The sequence below is a fragment of the Phyllostomus discolor genome, chromosome 3, assembly GCF_004126475.2.
Source record: "Phyllostomus discolor isolate MPI-MPIP mPhyDis1 chromosome 3, mPhyDis1.pri.v3, whole genome shotgun sequence".
Lineage (NCBI taxonomy): Eukaryota > Metazoa > Chordata > Mammalia > Chiroptera > Phyllostomidae > Phyllostomus > Phyllostomus discolor.
In genome coordinates this window covers 6,253,662-6,272,616 of record NC_040905.2, presented here as the reverse complement: position 1 = coordinate 6,272,616, position 18,955 = coordinate 6,253,662, and the positions used below count along the sequence as shown (strand labels likewise).

At 50.9% G+C, this 18,955-nt stretch overlaps 1 protein-coding gene across 9 annotated transcripts in view; it reads left to right on the top strand.

The window, feature by feature from the left end:
- The window catches only part of ZNF131 (zinc finger protein 131), a 30,190-nt gene extending 17,336 nt beyond the window's left edge, over positions 1-12,854 (top strand). For 6 of the 9 annotated variants that reach the window (XM_036020172.1, XM_028527096.2, XM_036020174.1 and 3 more), the window contains 3 exons: positions 2,928-3,613; positions 10,256-10,386; positions 11,002-12,854. In XM_036020172.1, the coding sequence (XP_035876065.1) occupies positions 2,928-3,613; positions 10,256-10,386; positions 11,002-11,688 (1,504 nt within the window). In that variant the 3' untranslated portion in view covers positions 11,689-12,854. Of the gene's footprint in view, positions 1-2,927; positions 3,614-10,255; positions 10,387-11,001 lie in introns of those variants that run through there. The other 3 variants (XM_028527097.2, XM_028527098.2, XM_036020176.1) reach the window with 2 other exon arrangements.
- The last annotated feature ends 6,101 nt before the right edge of the window (positions 12,855-18,955 follow it).

The following is an 18,955-nucleotide window of genomic DNA, read 5'->3' as shown; positions in this document are numbered from 1 at the left end:
GGGGAGCAGCGGGAGCAGCAGTTTTTCTTTTATTGCTGGAGGGTTTGAGTGTTGTGAATCGAGCTGCAAAGCCCCCCAAAACCTGATGTGGTGTGCAGGCCCTGGCTTCGCGGGGTTCTCAGCAGCCCCTGCTGGTCTGGGGGGCTGTGGTGGCGCTGCAGGCAGGGCCGTGGCCGGTGTGGCCCCCCCGGCCAGCCAGTGGGGTGGCATCAGTAGAGGGCAAACTGCAGACAGCGTAAGACAGGACGCCTGTGCCTCGTCCTGACCCAGCTACTGGAGGCAGGGGGCGGGGCCTTAGTGCCAGTAGCTCTTCTGCACACGCGGCTCTTTCCAGTCGGGGTGAACCGTTTCTGGTGCTTAGAGGACGGGGAAGCGTGAGCGCTGCTGCACATTCAGACGTCAAGGCAGCGACAGCGTGCGGAGCCAACCCCTCCCCCAGGGCCAGGACAGCCCCTGGCCGCTGTGAGCCTCGCCCAGGCCCCAGCAGTCGGACGCGAGCGTCTCCTCTCCCTGGAACCTGATGGGTGGCACGTTAGACACCTGAATCTAGCAGAGCCGTGAAAGTGTGGGCCCCTGTCACTGCTGAGCTTCTGTCAGCATTCTGGGACAGGCCTGTGGAGTCTCCTTCGTGTGCCTGCGGGGACAGGGAGACCTTGGCCCCACCCCTGACTGTCCTTCTCCCAAGCAGGTGGAGTCGAGGGGGAAGGGAAGGGAAGGGGAAGGTGGGGGAGGAAGAGGAAGAGGTGTGAGGGAGAGCAGGGCTGCAGTGAGTGAGGCCCATCTGCTTTGGCTTCAGCCTGTGCAGGAGCCGCATGGAGCTCCAGCAGACCCCCCTGCGGTGTCCCCAGCCCGCCCAGAGCCCGGGGGTCTAGCAGCACGGCCACCCCGACGGGCACTGTGATCTCAGTGTGGGGCACCCGGGATTCCGAAGCCCCGTCCACCTGCTTTCCAGCTGGGCCCTGAGCCTCGCCCATTTTGGTTCACTCAGACGGGACCTGCGCAGTGGAGGCTTCTTGAGACGGAGTCCCTGGGTCGTGGGCATGTGCTGCCCGTGGTCATGGTGGCATCCTAGGCCTTTGCCTGCTTTCACATAAAAGTTGGGGCTTTTCCATGGGCCTGATCCCAGGAATCTGCATTGTCTGGGGTTCTTTTCTCATTCCCCAGTGACTCATCTTCATCGGCCTATAAGCCAGCTGGGCAGGAAAACTGTAACTAGTGAATGTATCGTCCTAGGTGTTTATTCCCCCAAGAGCCCCAGAGCACCCCTAGGGCAGCCAGGACCCACTGCAAAAAACTCAGACCTGTTATGGTCATCTGCAAGGGGTCCCTAGGTGGCCATGGCAGGCGGCAGACTGCAGGAGGGGCTGAGCCCAGAGGTGGCCCAGGTGCACCGGGCTTCCCGAGTAAGCATCCCGGTGCCCCCATCTCCATCCAGGTAGGCCAGCGAAGTGCTCTGACGGAGTCGGCTGGGTTCCGGGAGCAGGGCTGCGAACCTCTCCTGTCGCACGTGCTTTATGCGCGTGTCACAGTAACTCGTCTGTGAAGGGACGACATCTTCTGACCCCACATCCTCACCGTGAACATTAGCAGTCACGTGGACATTAGGGTTAGTTGTTAGGATGGGGTGGACTTTGGGCTGCACGCCAGCTTGGCTGGGAAGCCCTGCCCCACCCCCATACCTCAGGCGAGTTTGCAGAACCAGGCACCGGTCTGCAGGTGTCCTTGAACTTGCTGCCCAGCACCCATGCTGCAACCGCCTTTCCCGGTTTCCTCATTGGAAGTTGTTTTCCTGTCCTGCGGTTGCTGTCACAGAATCTCCGAAAACCCAGATCCTTCATACGGGGTAGACGCAAACCTGCCTGACCTCTGCCCCAGAGGGGGCGTGACTGGGCAGTCAGCGACACTTCCCTCCTGTCCCGAGGGAGCCGCAGGCTGTGTCCCCACGCGGCTGGCTCCGCGCAGACCCCCTGAGAAGACAGGCCCGGACCAGAGCCCTCAGTTCGTGGGACGGGTGGAAACACGAGAGGCTTGGGGAGGGCTGTCCCCCAACAGTTGTCTCGTCTTCCCGGGTTTGTTAAGTTGTGCAGGTTCTTTCTACTGTCTCTGTGCAAGGCCTTTGAAAAAGACATTTTTAGATACTTTCTTCCAGCCTGTGACTTGACTTTCTGTTAGCTGTGTATTTCAAAGGGCACAAGCTTTTAATTTGCACGAAATCCACCTTACCAGTTTTTGCTATTGAGGTTTTCCTTTTTTGTACACTATTTAGGAAATCTTCTACTAAGCCAGTATTACAGACATTTTCTCCTGTTGTAGAAGTTTTGGTTTTTACACTGAATGTGAACCATTTTGAATTTTTTGGCGTATGATGTAAGGATAACAAAGTTTGTTTTTCCCACGTAGATAACAAGCACCACATTAAAAGATGATTGTTTTTAAATATTTTTTTTATTTTTGGAAATAGGTGAAGGGAGGGAGAAAGAGGAGAGAAACATCAATGTGTGTGGTAGCCTCTCACACACCCCCTACTGGGGACCAGGCCCACAACCCAGGCTTGTGCCCTGACTGGGAATCGAACTGGTGACCCTTTAGTTCGCAGGCTGGCACTCAATCCACTGAGCCACACCAGCCAGGGCTGATCTCTTCTTTATTAAATTACCTTGGACCCTTTCTTCACAAGCCACTTGGCTGGGTCGAATGTGAGTCTGTCTCTGTCCCACCAACCTTCGAGTGTGTCCTGTCGCTGGTGTCACGCGTCCTGACTCACTGGGCTCGACAGTCAGTCTCGACGTCGGGTAGTGTGAGCCCTCCCGCCGTCTTTCCTGCCTCCACACAAAGTTTGGGATCAGCTAATCAGTGTTTCCAGAAAAGCCTGCCAGGGTTTTCATTGATCATACCAGTTTCTTAATTCGTACGTTCATGTATTTCAGGAACAAAGAAAACTCCACTCCACTAGAGGAAGCTACCACGGGAAAAAGCGAGGCCAAAAAACGAAAGATCGCAGAAACTTCCAACGTCATCACGGAGTCCCTGCCGTCGGTGGAGTCGGAACCCGTGGAGATCGAGGTGGAGATCGCGGAGGGCACCATCGAGGTGGAAGAGGAAGGCGTGGAGGCGCTGGAGGAGGGCGCGGCCTCTGCCAGGCAGGCCGTGCAGTACGTGCAGAGCGTGTCCTCGTCGGACGACTCCGCTCTGGCCCTGCTGGCGGACATCACCAGCAAGTACCGCCAGGGGGACAGGAAAGGGCAGGCGAGAGACGACGGCTGTGCCTCTGACCCCACCAGCAAACAGGTAGAAGGTATTGAAATTGTGGAACTTCAGCTGTCACATGTGAAGGACTTGTTCCATTGTGAGAAATGTAACCGTTCATTTAAATTGTTTTACCATTTTAAGGAGCACATGAAATCACACTCCACTGAGAGTTTCAAGTGTGAGATATGCAATAAAAGGTATCTCCGGGAGAGCGCGTGGAAACAGCACCTCAGTTGTTACCACCTCGAGGAAGGTGGGGTCAGTAAGAAGCAAAGAACTGGGAAAAAAATTCACATATGTCAGTACTGTGAGAAACAGTTTGACCACTTTGGACACTTTAAAGAGCATCTCCGAAAGCACACAGGTAATTGGCGTACACCTTACGTTAAAAGTACGTTTTTTCCAAACCTCTTCAAGTCTAAATGTCCGAGGCCTTTTTCATCAGCACCACAGCCGCCGCCCCCGTGTCTTCCAGCGTGCGGGCTGCGCGCAGGGTTGTCGCCGCGTTCGTTTGTGGGGCTGCCGAGGCTTTGGCTGCGGCAGCGTCGGGGTCAGCTTGAAGGTAGTCATCACTCTTGCACCGTGCCAATTTTTGTTCTTTTAAAAGAAATATGTAAAGTACAGTTGGTGATTATTTCCTGAGGGTTGTAAGTCATGACATTTTAACTTCGGTAAAACTTACGGGCTACTTCAGATTTCCTGTCTTACGTTAACACATTACGTAGATGAGTGCGTTTATAAACGGTCCTGGATCTGTGTGTGCCTTGGTGTACGTTTGGTTGTCTGTGTCGGCCTGCTGGATAGGTGGGCAGGGTACGTGTGTCATCCCTCCCCCCACCCCTCCCCATCCACCGGTCCGGGGACAAACACGGTGAGGCAGGGGCCAGCCGGGGCACGGGAAGGGTCAGGTCTTCATCCCGGATCCTTTGCAGGCACTCGGCGGGGGGGGGGGGGGGGGGAGGTCCCGGGGACTCCACCGGAGGGCGTGTGGCCCTCTTGGCCCTGCCTCCATCCCCTGTGCCTGCCTGTCTTCTTCACTGTCGGGTCCCCTGCCCTTGTTCCCACTCCTTAAGCAGTCTCTGCAAGATCTGTCCGGCCACGGGAGCTGCCGCTAATTGCTTGAGTGTTGGGGAGTGCCTGGGCCCACTACACAAAGGTGTGGGGGTAGCAGTGAGCTAGGTGTCAGGCGTCTGGACCCTTGTTTCCAAGCCCCCCTCGTGCGTGGTGGTTGTGAGGCAGTGTAGAAACTGAGAAACCAATTAGATTCAAATAATGTGGGATCCCTTACCATTCAGATACTTGTTATCAATGCTCAGGAGCTGAATAAATATTGCAGATAGCAAGGGAATCTCAAATTGGGTTGGCAAAAAATCCGTTTAGGTTTTTCCATAAAATAAAAGACACATTTTTCATTTTTACCAATAACTTTATTGATTTGGGTATTTTGAGTATGTCAGCTTCCTCCTGCTATTGGCTTCTAGTGGGTAGAGACTAGGGTGCTGCTAAACATCTTCCAGTGCACGAGGCAGCCCCACAGCAAAGAATTATTTGGCCAAAATGTCAATAGTGGCAAGAAACTTCACAAACCACTTTTGACACGTTCAGTCCAACACAGCACCTTCTCCATACGCTGCACAAGTGTTTTGTTGCATTTTTACCTTTCTTGAAATAATAAAGCATAATATGCCAAAAATGTTGGGTTTCTCCTTCCGCCTTCAGTATTAAAATGGCTGCACAAAAATTCACCAGGTTCGATGTTTTTGTCTTTTAATGCTGGCTGATGTGACAGCTGTCACAGTGCAGTCTAACAAATTGTTCTGATGGAAGTTAAAGACAGCTAAGCACTACGAGAGCCATCATACGGAAGAAAACTAAACCACCCAGTACTTACGGCTCAGTATGGATTTAAGAGGGGTTTTTTATTGTTGTTGTTTTCTCTTTTTGAATTATGGTTGATACGCAGTATTGTATCAGTTTCAGGTGTGCCGCACAGTGGTTAGACATACATACACACTTTACCGAGTGAATCCCCCCGGTAGTCCTGGCACCCACCTGGCACCACACACGGTCACACGATGGTATTGACTCTCTTCCCTGTGCTGTTCCTGACATCCCCGTGACCGTTCTGTCACCGCCGATCTGTGCCTCTCGATCCCACTACCTTTCTCAGCTCCCAGCTCCCTCCCACTGGCAGCCGTGAGGCTAGTCTGTTCTCTGCCTGTGTGACTGTTTCTGTTCTGTTTGTTTGGTTCTTTGTGGTCCACCTGCGAGCGACATGGTGTTTGTCACTGTCTGTCTGACTTAGTGAGCATGCTACTCTCTGGGTCCCTCGGTGCTGTCGCGCTGTTGCAGGTGGTGAGATTTCGTCCTTTGTTGTGGCTGTGTGGCACTCTGTCATGTGAGGTGCCCGCTGATGGACCCTCAGGTTGCCTCCACAGCTGGGTCATTGTGAGTAATGCCAGTTCCGTGCACACTTAACGAGAACGTATGTTCTGCTTTGGGGTAAAATCCTCCAAAAATATCAAGTTCTTCTGATCTAATGTGTCATTCGAGGCTGCCGTCTCCTGGTTGATTTTCAGTCTGGCGGACGTACCCATTGGTGTCCGGGGGTGTGCACGCCCCCGACCGGGACTGCGTTACTGTCGTGCTCTCCCTTCCTGTGCACGTGCTTTACCTAGTTGGGCGCTCCCGTCTTGGTGCCTGAAGGTTTGCAGGGTTGTATCATTTTGTTCTTCTCTTCCCTTCGTCATTACGTAGTGTCCCCTCTGTCTCCTACTGTAGGCTTTGTTCTAAAGTCCATTTTCTCTGGTCGAGGGCCGTACCAGCCTGAATGCACCCGATCTTGTCTGATCTCGAAAGCGAAAGTCTGTTTTGTCTGATGCAAGTATTGCTACCCAAGCTTTGTGTGTTTTTCCCCCCATTTGCACGAAACATCTCTTCCGTGCCTGCACTTTCACTCTGAGTCCGCTCTCCATCTGCGGTGAGTCCCTCGGAGGCAGCACATACCTCCTGAGTCTTGTTTTCTTATCCGTTCAGCGGCCCCGAGTCTTTTGGTTGGAGCATTTAATCCATTTACAGTTAAAGTGATTTGTGGTGGGTATGTAGTTACTGCCGTTATCCATCTTCTTGTTCATGTTTATGGGGGGGGTTTACTTCTTAAGTCCCTTTAACATTTTTTGAAATACTGATTGGGTGGTGGTGAACTCTGTTATCTTTTTTCTTGTCTGGGATAAAAGAGTTTAGGGTACTAATTTGGGTAATTAATAGGTATTTATGCAATCTTTGGGGGAAATGGTTTCTTGTTTTCAAACACTATAGATATATCTATTGTATGTTTGGAAACTGACTACAGTTATCAGTTCTTTAAACTAATTCGTCTCTTTTAATCATCTTTTGGTGAACATTTTGGTAGTAACTAGAGTCATTTAGCAAAAGAATTGACGTACCAAAAGCCCATTAAATTAGCAGGAGGATGTAGCTCAGTAACTAGCGTGCTTTGGTGGGGGTTTCCAGCCTGCGACAGATAATCACTTGTGTGTTACGTCCCGGTAGTGTGAAAGTGGGAGGGACTCTGTTTCACTGAAAACGTTACCTAGTGACTAGCCTGTTGGAGAGTGAGGCGGCAGATCACTTTGGAAGTTTTGTGGTGTGCTTTCCAAGTCCCGCACTCTGTATTCTGGGTGGAACAGTAGAATGTAGAGCTGAAGGGCCTTGTCCAATACCTTGGTCTTTTCTTTCAAAATGACGTGAGGTGGCTTTAGTTGTTAGAAACTACAGAACCAGATGTCCCTTGGAGGAACAGTTTAGCGAGCACATAAAGCAAACTGAACTTGGTTGTCTTTCTAGCCTCCATTGTTGCACCAATAATTAGTGGTAAGATAGTTGCAGATGTGACCGGTGGGCTGGCGAGTCAAGAGGGGATGTAGGTAAACATGCTTAAATTGTTTGTATTCATAAAGGATCGGTTGTTTTTCTCATAACAAACTGTGTAAAAGTAAGAAAACAATCCTTTTCCTGTTTTCTACCATCAAAAGATACATAATGCCCCCCCCCCCCCCGTCAGTTTCATGTTTTGCGTGCTTTTACTAGTTTAGTGATTTGGTTTCCTGTATATTCTTAAAGCACGTGCCGTACTCTGGGGCTTGATTTGTAAAACTTGGGCAGTTCGTCCTCTGAATTGTTTTGTTTCCGTCTGGAGAATAGTAATGACAGTGCCACCCGGCCGGGTCATGGAAATGAGGGAACTTGGGACTTCTTGCCTTCGGGGCCCAGTCGGTGTGCCGGCCCGGTGCCGATGCAGGGGGGCCGGCATCTCACGGGAGAGCCTGCCTGGGCTCCTTTTTTATGACGGGGGATGGGTGGCTTCCCGGAGGCTGCAGGAGCTGGCCAGGCGCCCAGCACCCCAGGCAATGACGTGAAGCACACACAGGCACAGACAAGCGGGGGAGCAGCTCCTTACGAGCTCGGCTGGAGGGTTATTGCGGCCTGACGACTGGGTCCGAGTAAAGGGAGGCCAGGAGGTGCCGCTAATGGTCGGGCCAGCCAGCGGGTGGCGTGCACTTACGCAGGCACCGTGGGTTGTCCCCGAGTGCGGCTCAGGGGACAGGGGAGACAGTGGGAGGGGAGGCTAGGAGCATGTTGGTAATGGTGTTTTCGTAACGGCTGCAGATGAGTTCGGATTGTATCTTGGGAAGGCTCTGGGTCATTTTAAAGATGTTTAAGCCAGGGAAAGATCCCTTCAGATTTGTGTTTTAGAGAGACATGCCTGGCAGGATGGGTTGAGGTGCTGAAACCTCCTGGGTCTCATTAGGGAGCTTTCGGGGCGAAGGGGCCGAGTAGAGGCAGTGACGGCGGCAGTGAGACAGTGGTACACAGAACCGAAGGACCGGGTGATCGGTGAGGTGTGGGAGCAGGTGAGGGTGACGCCCAGCTTTCTGAGTAGGGTGGCTGCCTGACCGGAAGCTAATTCACCTTGAAAAATAGAGAAGGGTGAGCACCACCGTACGGGTGGGGGAGACATCAGACAGGTGCACCCGGGGGACACCAGTGTGAAAGGGAGCCGAGAGGTGACCTGTAACCTCGTCTGCCAGTAGTTGTTTCCAGGCCTCCCGGGGCGGCGTGTGCAGTCGCAGGAAGGGTGGGTCAGGGAGTCGGAGCTGGGCCCCAGCTCCAGTTCTGGCCGTGGCCAGCGTGGGGCCCTTGACGGGCCACGTGTCCCTGGGCCGCGCCTTGTCTGTGTGAACCGGGGGGACGATGCCTGCCTCCCAGGGCTGCCTCACAAGGAAGACAGCGCAGCAGAAGCGCTCTGAGACGGTGCTGTCCACACAGCTAAAACATAAGGAGCCGGGTGCTAGTTTTAGATTTTACCGGGCCCGTTAGACTAACTTTTTAAACAGCGAGCGCTCAGGAGACCACGGTGCGAAGTGCCTCCCCCGCGTCCGCAGCCCTCTGCGGGAGTGGCGGCCGCCCCGTTCTCTCGCCCGTCCGTCCTTGCCACGCTTGCATCCCTGCACGCCCAGGTGACCAGTGAGAGACACGGGGCTCTTACGAAGACAAGCAGGAGCCTGCAGTGCGGTGCTGTGCGCTTTAACTTTTCTCGAACTCTTTCTAACACACACGGCGTCTATGAATCTACCTCATTCGTCTCACTGTGTCCGCCTGGCACCCGCGTGTAGAGTGTGCGGCAGTTTGCTTCGCCTCTCCTGTTGCTACATACTTAGGTTGATCCTAGTCTTTTTTTTTTTAAGATTTTATTTATTATTATTATTTTTAAAATTTATTTTTAGAGGGAAGGGAGGGAGAAAGTGGGAGAGAAACATCGGTTGCTTCTCGCACACACCCCGACTGGGGACCGAGCCCGCAACCCAGACGGGTGCTCTGACCGGGGACCAAAGGGGCGGCCTTTCGCTTCGCAGGACAGCACCCAGCCACTGAGCCCCACCTGCAGGGCTGTCCTAGTCCTTCACTGTTGCAGACTCCCTTCTTGAAGGGAGTTTTCTGTGCTGACTTTTCGCTGACTTGCCTCCTGCTCGCCCTCCCTCGTCCCGCTGCAGTCCGGCTCCCGGTGCTGCTCACGCCGTTCTTGCCAGGGAGTGACCGCCGCTCGTCACCTGCCTGCCGTTGGCTGGGTGCTCTTTCCTGGACGCGCCTTGTTTAAAGGCCCTTGGTGTTTGCTGCTGCTTCTGGTGGTTCTCTCTCGGTTCCCTTTGCTGCCTCACAGCCTGCTGTTTTTCACTTGGTATTTCACCGGATTCTGCCATCACGTCACGCACTGAGAGTCTTATCCACATCACAGGGCTCTCCTGCCACCTGAAGTAACTTCCGTTCTATCAGTGCATCTCCTGCCTGGCTCCAGATTCGTTGTGCAGTTGCCTGATGGCCTTTTCCGTTTGCTCTGGGTGCCTTGAACTCGGCGGACACAACGCCGAGTGTACGGTCTTCCCTGGCACCCCCCGCTCCAGACCTGCCTGGACTCCCTTGTCCTTTGTTCTGGTTGACATCTGGGCCAGAGAGCTGAGAGCCATCACTGATACCCCCTCCTTTCCCCTCGCCCACCACGCCGTTCACCCTTCTGTGCCACGGCCTAGAACAGCCTTCCCTCTTGTGTGCCCTTCTCCCGTTCCGGTTCGGACAGCGCGGGCCACCGCCCTCCCCGTGCCCCCTCGTCAGGAGCAGGCCGCCGCCGCCGCCAGGGCGGTCGTCTCGGTGAAGCACCCTGGCTGGTGGTGCGCAGGTGTCAAGAACAAGGACAGTTGGTTCATCTTCGCCACCTCGCATGTGGTCTGGCACGTGGCACGTGCTCAGAGATGCCTGTGGGCGGGCAGCGGTGCCTTTCCCCAGAGTAGGGGTTGGTCTTAGTTTTTAATTGAAAGGAGAGTAGACATTCTCTTACGAAATGCAAAAATGAGGAACAGAACTTAGATCCAAGTTTTGTCAGAAGAACCAGCTTGTGTTGGCTTTTTCTGTTTATCTTAATTTGTGGATACAATTTTTTCTATTCTCATAGGTGAAAAGCCTTTTGAATGTCCAAACTGTCATGAGCGGTTTGCTAGAAATAGCACCCTCAAATGTCACCTGACTGCGTGCCAAACAGGAGTGGGGGCGAAGAAAGGAAGAAAGAAGCTTTACGAATGCCAGGTATGTGTGGCTGTGGTCTGTCCTGAGCAGAGGAGTCCGTGTTTGAAATCATGAGAAGTGAAGGGTAGCAGAGTCTAGAGCAGAGGGTTGGTGCTGACAGCTTGGCAAGAAATGAGAGGCAAGAACGTCATTGTTTTGATTTTATGAGGGGCTTATGGTGGCCCGCCGTGTAAACTCCTAGCTCCACGTGACACAGGTGTCAGTAAAGTCACGTTCGAATCGCAGGTGGGCTGACACTAGGCAGGAGGGGAGCGGCGAGAGGCAGGCCAGCCATAATCAGCTCTTCTGTGATTCGTGCGTGGCTGTAAATTTGGTTACTGTGACAAATATAATTTACTTATATTTTTAGAATTCTTAAGACGTTTTAACAATGAAGGCAGTATTAAAATGTTTCCCAAAATATATTTAATTTGTTAGCTACATCTGCTACAAAACCAAATAAAATAATTATGAAACCCCTTGGACCAGATTATATGACAAATACCATATTCATGACATTTTTAGAAAAATTTTCAGCTCTTCTTTTCCGGAGAGTAAATGAGTCTTCTTTTAATCCTTTTTTTCTTAGTGTGACTATTAAGTGTTGTTAACACGGTTTGTGTTTGGTGCTTGCAGGTCTGTAACAGTGTGTTTAACAGCTGGGACCAGTTCAAAGATCACTTGGTAATCCACACTGGAGATAAACCCAACCATTGTACTTTGTGTGACTTGTGGTTTATGCAAGGAAACGAATTGAGGAGGCATCTCAGTGAATCGCACAACATCTCCGAGCGTCTGATAACAGAAGAAGTCCTTTCGGTGGAGACCCGCGTGCAGACCGAGCCCGTGACCTCCATGACTATCATAGAACAAGTGGGGAAGGTGCATGTGCTGCCGCTGCTTCAGGTCCAGGTGGACTCGGCACAGGTGACCGTGGAACAGGTCCACCCCGACCTGCTCCAGGACGGCCAGGTGCACGACACGCACATGAGTGAGCTTCCGGAGCAGGTCCAGGTGAGTTACCTGGAAGTGGGTCGAATTCAGACTGAAGAAGGCACTGAAGTGCACGTGGAGGAGCTGCATGTCGAACGGGTGAATCAGGTGCCCCTGGAAGTCCACACTGAGCTTCTAGAGGCAGACTTGGATCCAGTGACCCCTGACCTCATGAACCCAGAGGAGAGCGAGCCGGGCCAAGAGGACGCCGCCGAGGTGGCCGGAGAGGTTCACGAACACGCCATGGGCTCGGAGACCGGGCCGGCGGCGGGCTCTCAAGCCGAAAGTGCGGGCAGCGAGAACAGAACACCCGTGCCGGTTTTAGAATGAACCACAATGAATATATTTTTAAACGTACGCGTTGGGTTTTCGAACTGATGTTGGGCAGTGTGACTGTCCTTGAGCTAACAGACAAGTGGACCAAAGTTAAACTCTTTCCTGTTGTGCTGAACTGTTTCTGTTGAAACAGCCTGATTCCTCCTCCTGGCTAATGCCACGGAGGAGGATGTTTCCTGTAAGTGAGTGGGAAGTTTCGAGAAGTATATTTCTGCAAACTTAAATGGATTATATTCTTATATGGTTGGGTACGAATGTATCTATTTTCATTGTGGTGAGGGTTCCTCCCCCCTTCCCTCCTCTCTCCAGGTTGTGTTCTTTCTGTTGTTACGTGTTGTCAAATCAAACATAAAATCATTAGGATACAAGCACTTGTATTCTAATGCATGTTAGAAAATCGAATCTGTAGGAACACAGGCTGCATGAAGAAAAGTGCGTTGTTACTGTGCAGTTAAATTTTGGCTTCTGGCTTTCTCCGGTCTGAACAGCGTCCTCGTCCACCCTGGCAGTCCCAGGTGTCGGCCCTGCGGCGGCGGCGGCGGCCGAGTTTCCAGAATGTAAAACAATCCACACCCATGTGCCTTGTCAAAACCAACTACACTTCTATAGAGCATCTCTGGTTCTTTCCAAGTGTGTGTTACAAGGAGCAATGTAGATGATGCTGTAATAGTACTTTATATTTTTGCTTATGACGGCAACTACCAATTCTTTTTCACTTAAGTTAGGTTGAAAATTTCATTTAATGGCAGCCAAAGGGCCATTTTTTTTCAATTGGGAAAAATTCATTTCTATCTGTGGTAAACTTTATTTTGGTTGAAACATTGCACTAGTATTTTACCACCAGATAAAAAAAGATGAGCATCATTTAAAAATTAATGTATTTAAAATAAAGTACAGAAAAAAAACGTGTATATAAGATATCAGGCTTTGTTTTGAGTGAATCTTTTCCCCAACCGTAATGTAAAGGTCTCGTGCTATAACTTTTAAAGCCATACAGATAAGAGTGCTAAACTGTGGACTTAAAAGTAGGCGTGTAAATATTTTTAATCAGTATTACTTGGAAAATAAAATGGCAACCGCATAAACCAATGCTATTTTCTTTACCTGTTAAATATTGGGAGATACTTACATTTTTAAAGTAAATTGTAAAATTATGTGTTCATGGCTCTTTTTTTTCTCCCCCCTCTCAATTACCGGTGTGGAAGTTGGTTTATGGTCAGAGGTGTTCTCTGATTTGTATTATCATGATTTTATACACCAGCACTGACATGACTGATACATGAATTGAGGCATAAAATTCTCAGTACACACCTCCAGTCCCCAAAGACTAGTTCAAAAAAAAAGGAAGGAGGAACAGGGTGGTATTTGTAGTTAGCAAACAGTGGGCACAACCGCCTCTTTTTAAAATACCTTTTTCTACCTACTAGCGTGTTAAATTCAAGAGATCGATTCAACTTACGCTTCTTTGGTAGCCCTGGTGTTAAACGTGTGTCTCACTCGCAAGGTCGCTGAAGAGAAAGGCTAGAAGGGCTCCCCGCAACTGGGGAAGTCAGAGATTTAGAGGTACCGGGAATAGGACAGTGTAGGGGGGTTTTGTTTGTTTAGACAGTGGGAAAGAGCAAGAGGGAGAGAAACATCAGTGTGTGGTTGCCTCTCGTGGGCCCCCCACTGGGGACCTGGCCCCCAGTGCAGGCATGTGTCCTGCCTGGGAATCCAACCAGCAACCCTTTGGTTCACAGGCTGACACTCAGTCCACTGAGCCACACCAGCCAGGGTGGACACTGTGTGTTTAAGATTAAATATACATATATGAGCATTTTCTTCATTTTAATATATTTTATTTATAGTTTGTTATTAACGGTCATCCTGATTTTCCCCTTTTGCCCAGGCTCCGCCCAGCACAACCCCCACTCCCTCAGGCAAACCCCCCTCCCCCACCATTGTTCATGTCCATGGGGCATGTGTGTAAGTTCTTTGGCCGCTCCATTTCTTACGCTGTACTTGACATTCCCAGGGCTATTCTGTAACTACCTGTTTGTATTTCTTAATCCCCTCGCCTCTTCACCCATTCTCTTTCCCACATCCCATGTGGCAACCTTCACAATGCTCCTTGTATCCATGATTCTGTCTCTTGTGTGCTTCGTTTTTGAGATTCAGTTGTTGATAGATTTCTATTTTTTTTCCATTTTATTCATAGTTTTGATCTTTTCCTTAAATAAGTTCCTTTAACATTTCATATAATAATGGTTTGATGATGATGAACTAAAGTAGTATTTTCTTATCTGGGAAGCACTTTATCTGCCCTTCCATTCTAAATGGTAGCTTACTGGCTAGAGCAATCTTGGATGTAGGTCCCTGCTTTCATGACTTCGAATATTTCTTGCCAATCCCTTCCAGCCTGCAAGTTTCTTTTGAGAAATCAGCTGACAGTGTTATGGGAACCCCCCTGTAGGTAACTAACTTCTTTTCTCCTGCTGCTTTTAAGATTCTCACTTTATCTTTAACCTTTGGCATTTTAGTTCTGGTGTGTCTTGGAGTGGGCCTCTTTGCATCCATCTTGTTTGGGTCTCTGCTTCCTGCACTTTCATGTCTATTTCCTTCACCAAATTAGGGACGTTTTCTTTCATCATTTTTTCAAATAAGGTTTCAATTTCTTGCTCTTCCTCTGTTTCTTGCCCCCCTATGATGAGAATGTTGGGGTGTAATCTCTGGAAGTCCCAGAGGCTACTTATACTAGCCTCATTTCGGGGGATTTCTTTTTACTCTGATTAGTTTTTTGCTTCCTTATGTTCCAAATCATTGATTTCATTCTTGACTTCATCCACTCTGCTGTTGTTTCCCTGTAAATTGTTCTATATTTCAATTAGTGCATCCCTCATTTCTGATTGGATCTTTTCTATGCTGTTGAGGTCCTCACTAAGTTCTCGATCATCCTTGTAACCAGTGTTTTGAACTCTGCATCTGATAGATTGCTGTCCCCTTTTCGTTTAGCTCTTTCTCTGGAGTTTTGATCTGTTCTTTCATTTGGGACATGTTTCTTTGTCTCCTCATTTTGGCAACCTTCCTGTGTTTGTGTCTATGTATCAGGTAGACCTGGTTTGACTCCCTGTCTTGGTAGTGTGGACTGATGCAGTAGGTGCCCTGTAGGGTCCAAGGGGCACAGCCTCCCCTATCACCCAGTCTGTGTACTCGAGGTGCACCCTTCATGTGGGCTGAGTACCTGCCCCTCTTGTAGTTGAGCCTTGGTTGCTGTTGGCAGATTGATGGGAGGGATTTACCCAGGCTAGTCAGGGGCAAGGACTGGCAGTGACCACAAACCACCAACCTCTTGCCTCTGTGGAGGATCAGCCGTGCAGCGGCAGGGCGGAGGTGCTCAGACATGGTCTGTAGCTGTCTCTGTGTGCAGGCCCTGGGGTTTCCGGTGTGGTGCAGGCCAAGGTCAGCCTCCGCTTGTGTTCTTCCCAGGGCCACCCTGCCTGAGCTATAAGGCAGTCTGAGATGGCTGCTACTTGTGCTGGGCTTGGAGATCCCCAGGTGAGGCCAAGCTGTGAATCTAGGCTGTCTGCTGCTAGTGCTGGGCCTGGGGCTCACTGAGGCCAGCTGTTGCTTGTTTGAGAGGACTCTGGAAGTTGTGCAACATGAGCCAAGACCAGCTGTTCATACGGAAAAGCAGCTTGGGTGGGCCTGTAAGTTGTGTGGGGCAGAGTCTCTGGGGGTCCCCAAGACGGGTCAAACAGTGTTAGCCAGGTCGACGGAGTCTCAGATGTGGCACCCGTTTCCTGGCTCTGTGGGGGGTAGAGTTTAGAAAGAGGACAGTGGCCTCTGCCCACCTTGTTGGCAGACACTTCATCTCCTCCCTGTGTACCACTGGTGCCTTTCAAGCTGCCACCCTGGTGCTGGAGCTCAGAGGGAGTGAGTCAGTAGGTGAGTCTGTGTGTGGGTGCTTGGGGATCCAGAAGTTTCTCCCACCGAATCAATACCCATTGGTTTCTGCAGCCAGAAGTTATGGGGACTTACCTTCCTGGCTCTGGAACCCTGGTCTGGGGGACCTGTTTGGGCCTAGGGCTCCTCACTCCTGAGATACCCCTCCCAAGTTTTTAATCACCACGTGTGGATGTGGGACCAGCCCGTTCCTCATCTGTGCCCCTCCCGCCAGTCTGGGTGGATGTGGTTTCTTTGATTCTGGAGCCGTCAGCTCCATTCAACTCAACTTGTGTCAGTTCTGAGTGATGGTGGTTCTGTATCTTAGTTGTAATTTTGATGTGGTTGTGCGAAGAGGCGAGCCATGTCTGCTATGCCGCCATCTTAGAAGTTGGAGCATTCTCAAGTGTGGAGTTTGGTGGTTGGGTACCTACTATAAAGCATATATATATATTTTTTAATCCTATATATATGATTATATATAATATATAGTAATATGTAATAAATATAGTAACATTACTATATATAATCGTGTATTTTTTTCTTTGAACTCAAATACTGATGAAAGAATTAAGTTACATCTTCAGTTTTGTCTTACGATGTCCATATTCCTGAGATAGTTGTAGTTAAAAAAAAATTCCTGCCCTGGCTGGTGTGGCTCAGTGGATTGAGTGCAGGCCTTGAACCAAAGGGTTGTCAGTTCAATTCCCAGTCAGGGCACATGCCTGGGTTGTGGGCCAGGTCCCCAGTGTGGGGTATGTGAGAGGCAACCACACATGAATGTATCCCTACCTCTTTCTCCTTCCCTCCCTCTCTCTAAAAATAAATAACATATTTTTTAAAAAATCCCTGATAGTGGTCTCAAGCACTCAAATTGCTAGTAAACTTTGAATGCTGACAGTAGCTCATGCTGTGTCCTGAAGCCAAGGTGTGACGCAAGGTTTATTCTTAAACGGCCTTTCAAGAGCTTTGACCACGAGGTGGAGATCAGGGATGAAGGCCCAACAAAGTTAAAATTACCGTATGAGTTTTCAGGTTCGGCAAGGCCTTCCAAGGCGGCTTGGGGGCAGGTGTAGTTCACTTTCCTTTCCCCAAGAGGCGACGGAGGCTCTGTCCATGCTTTCCAGGTGCCAGGACATTTGCTTGCAGAGGAGAAGAGCGCCACCCACTGGTAACAAGCCTAACTGACCTGTGGTTTGCAAGCATACGACCCATAACACAGCAATTCAAGTCTCCCAGTCCCGAACTGGATGTTTCGTTCCTCCCGCTGCTTTATTCCTACTGAGGGCTCTCGCTGGACCTCCAGGGTGCTAGCATCTCGGGGCAGGGAAGCGCCCGCCCTCAGTCCTCACAGGAGTCCCAGGTGCCCTGGCGAGTGACGGGACCCCTTGTCTCTCCCATGCTCCCCCGCCGTTCCAGGGGCAGCTCCGTTCTCCGACCCCAGTGGGTTCCCGTCACTCGGGCAGACACCACTGAGCGAGCCGGGACTCCAGAGGTTGCGGTCACCAGACCGCCCCACTTCAGGCAGGTTGGCGGCGTCCTGCCTGGCCAGGGACAAAGCAGGGCGTCTTACCGCTCAGGGTCAGCCCTTCCCCAGAAGGACGAGCTCGAGAAAAAGCATCCGTGTAGTAACAGTTGTCTTATAAGGGATGCACCCCAGGAGCAGCCAGGCGGAGGAGGTGCCTGGGATGGTGGTGGGGAGGGGCAGTCGTGGGGGGGGGGGGGGCAGAGCTTCCTCTCCTGGGGCGTCTCCCTCCCGGCCCGTGGCTGGGCTCCACCGGGAGGCTCCCTGACCGTCTTCATCGAAGTTCCATCACCTGGACAGGGCTGATTACATCACTGCCCATCGATTATTGAACTGTCCTCTGTCTCCTTCCCTGGAGATCTTGGGGTGGAGCTGGTGGTTCTCCCACCCAAGTACCCACCAGGCCTGACCCTGCTTAGCTGCTGAGACCAGAGGAGATAGGGTGCATTCAGGGTGGTGTGGCCGCAGACTGGCTGGAGCTGATATACTCCTGACGCCCCCATGTGGGCGGGTCCTCGGGCAACCGAGGCCAGGAGCCACCTAATTGTTAGCATAAACTCAGGCTTGGGAACGAAGAGGCTTGTTAGGAATAAAGGAATAGGATGGTGTATCCAGAAATGCCAATGGTTTTAGAGCTCAGCGCCAGGAACCAGGGACCAAGACAAAATATGTCTTATTATTCCAAACCTACCATCCGAGAGTCAAAGGGGAGCTAAACGGAACCCTAATGTCTGTGCATTTAAAAGCCTAGAAATCACCTGGCTGCCGTAGCTCAGTGGATTGAGCGTGGGCTGCGAACCAAAGTGTCACAGGTTCGATTCCCAGTCAGGGCACATACCTGGGTTGCAGGCCATGACCCCCAGCAACCGCGCATTGATGTTTCTCTTTCCCTCTCTTTCTCCCTCCCTTCCCTCTCTAAAAAATAAATAAAATCTTTTTTAAAAAAGCCTAGAACTCTTGGGAATTTGTGTAAAACCAGAAGGCTCTTAATATAGTCTCGCTAGTTTAAAAAGGCTGCCCCCTTCCTATTACTATTCACGTGGGGATTCTTTCACGGCAATGTAAGTGCTCCCGCTACCCTGAACTTGGAAGTAAAGGTGTCAGGACCAGGAGCGGCAGTGAGGGCCTCCAGACTGTAACTGTCCACTTCTGCAGCACTCGGAGTAAGCCAGCGGTACCGTCTGAGGCCTGAATGTGGACAGAAGCCTCCGCCAGAAAAAATCCAGTGGGTTTTGATGGATGTCTTCCATTCAACAGCGTCCATTGCTCTAAACAAACGATCGGACCGTCGTGAAGGTGCGCGCATGGAAACAGTGTTCTGTCACGGACGTGCCAAATTCCAGGCATGCCTGACCTTGGCAGGCTGGCTCCGTTGGACAAAATGCAGCACTTTGGGCTTCATCAGTGACATCAGGAGAGGGATGATTTCCACCTAGGCTGGATGATTTCCAGGTGGAATGAGCTGGGCTCTCGCGCTGACAAGGTTTGTCGTAAAGGATTCAAATATTTGAGAAGCGGCAGGAATCAAAACTTCCAAACCCTCACCACCACCGTTTATCGGGATCCTTCCTAGTCAGTAGCCTAGACTAGGCTACCCTAACGGGATATGTCCGCTTTGTCCGGGTAACTCAGATATACCTGAAAGACAAAGTTTAGCTGACGTGTGCTAAGGAGTAAGTGTCAGCGCACGAATTCACTGAAGAGAAGAGCTGGTCCTGAACTGCTTCGGGGGTCCTGGGAGACTGACTTCTAGATGAGAGCGGTGGCTGTGCCCATGACCTCACAGTTACCTGTCAGATGGAGCTGAGAAGAACT